The sequence below is a fragment of the Salvelinus namaycush genome, chromosome 26 (genome assembly GCF_016432855.1).
Source record: "Salvelinus namaycush isolate Seneca chromosome 26, SaNama_1.0, whole genome shotgun sequence".
Taxonomy (NCBI): Eukaryota; Metazoa; Chordata; class Actinopteri; order Salmoniformes; family Salmonidae; genus Salvelinus; species Salvelinus namaycush.
In genome coordinates this window covers 38015508-38017074 of record NC_052332.1, presented here as the reverse complement: position 1 = coordinate 38017074, position 1567 = coordinate 38015508, and the positions used below count along the sequence as shown (strand labels likewise).

The 1567-nt window shown below is 43.9% G+C and overlaps 1 protein-coding gene across 1 annotated transcript; it reads right to left on the bottom strand.

Moving 5' to 3' along the window:
- Window positions 1-312: 312 nt before the first annotated feature.
- LOC120021147 (olfactory receptor 11H6-like) lies at window positions 313-1272 on the bottom strand. Its single transcript, XM_038964785.1, has one exon. It carries the CDS (start codon window positions 1270-1272, stop codon window positions 313-315), a length of 960 nt encoding a protein of 319 aa, XP_038820713.1.
- Window positions 1273-1567: the final 295 nt, after the last annotated feature.

The following is a 1567-nucleotide window of genomic DNA, read 5'->3' as shown; positions in this document are numbered from 1 at the left end:
TTAAAATTCATTTGACAATATTGTTGCAATTGATTTCATGCACAATTATCAAATCATGCGATAACTCGTTTTTTTCTGACGAATACCTTTATTGTGTGTCAACATTTGAACCATTTACCTTTTTTCTTGGGTTTTTAATTTGTTGAGTGCGCTTTCATATATGTTAGTGAAGGGTTCCTACCTCTTCATACCTGACTCTATACTTTCATTTTGTATTTGAGATTTGATAAAACATGTCATTCAAGTCACATCTGTATTTGATTATGTGTCTCCCAAAATATATAATAATAAATAAATAACTCACCCTTTTTGTCATTTTATTGATACAGTTGTTTTTTTTCTAGACAGTATTTGAACCAATCTCTTTCTCATCTCCTTGGTCTTTAGACAGTAGACTGTAGGGTTGATCAGAGAAGGTAACAGCGTGGCTATAATCAGTAAAGCATTACGCTCCGTCAGATTCAGCCTCAGCCCTATCCTCGTCAACAACACAGAGACTAACTTGGGAGCGTAGTAACAGGACACCACAATGATGTGACAAATACAGGTATTAAACCCCTGCGCTCTGCTCTCACTGTTAGGCAGTCTCAGGAGTGTGTAGATGATTTTAACGTATGACAGTAGAATTAAGGGAAACTGGCCCGCGAGGAGCCATAGAGCCAGAATGGTGGGAATCAGGAAGTAAGGTTCAGGGTTGACACAGGCAGCCCTGATTAAAGCTGGGTAATCACAAAATACGTACCTAATGATTGGCTGGCAGTATGGAAGGCTGTCAAAGTCTGCCCAAGCAAGCGCAATTCCTAAGCACACTATACCTATGAACCAGGAAGCTATGATTAACACAAATATTCGTGCGTTAGTCAGGATGCTGTGGTACCTAAGAGGGGTGCTGATAGCGATGGTTCGGTCCAAAGCCATCAGGGACAGGGCCAGGCACCCTGTGATGTCACCCAGGTGGTAGATGTACATGCGTGATATGCAGGAGTAGTAGGAGATGGTTTTGACCTCGGCCAGCAGGACAGAGATCATGGTGGTGCTGGTGCTGGTGGTGAACATGATGTCCACCACGGCCAGGTTACAGATGAGGAGGTACATGGGCGTGTGCAGCCGTCTGTCCGTCACGATGATGCAGATGTTGGTGCCGCTTCCCAGAAGCACAAGGAAATAGGTGATGAAGATGAGGAAGCCCAGGAGCTTCTGGTGAGAGAGGTGGTCGAAGCCTGTGATGGTAAACTCCTCCACATTCTTCCCCGTGAAATTCACTGAAGACATCCTACACAAGCATCAGCCTACACAGACATAAAGATGATATATGAACACAACAACTCTATAGTTAAACTAAGACACTAACAAATGGTGACACAAGTCGCACAATCAAATCCCTCCATTGAAGCTGGCTGAGTAGACAGAACTCTAAAACCCCTAGGCTGGATACTGTGACACTGTGACTCTGTCAGCACTTATACATTAGGTCACCAACCCACGTGGTGAAAAGGAGGGGGAGGTGTTTCCCAAATTATAGGTCAGGACCCACTGGGAGGAGACAGCCAATTGGTTTTGAATCATG

Bases quoted from the DNA above. Each gene is read 5' to 3' on its own strand.
- LOC120021147 (XM_038964785.1), bottom strand. From the start codon at position 1,272: ATGTCTTCAGTGAATTTCACGGGGAAGAATGTGGAGGAGTTTACCATC.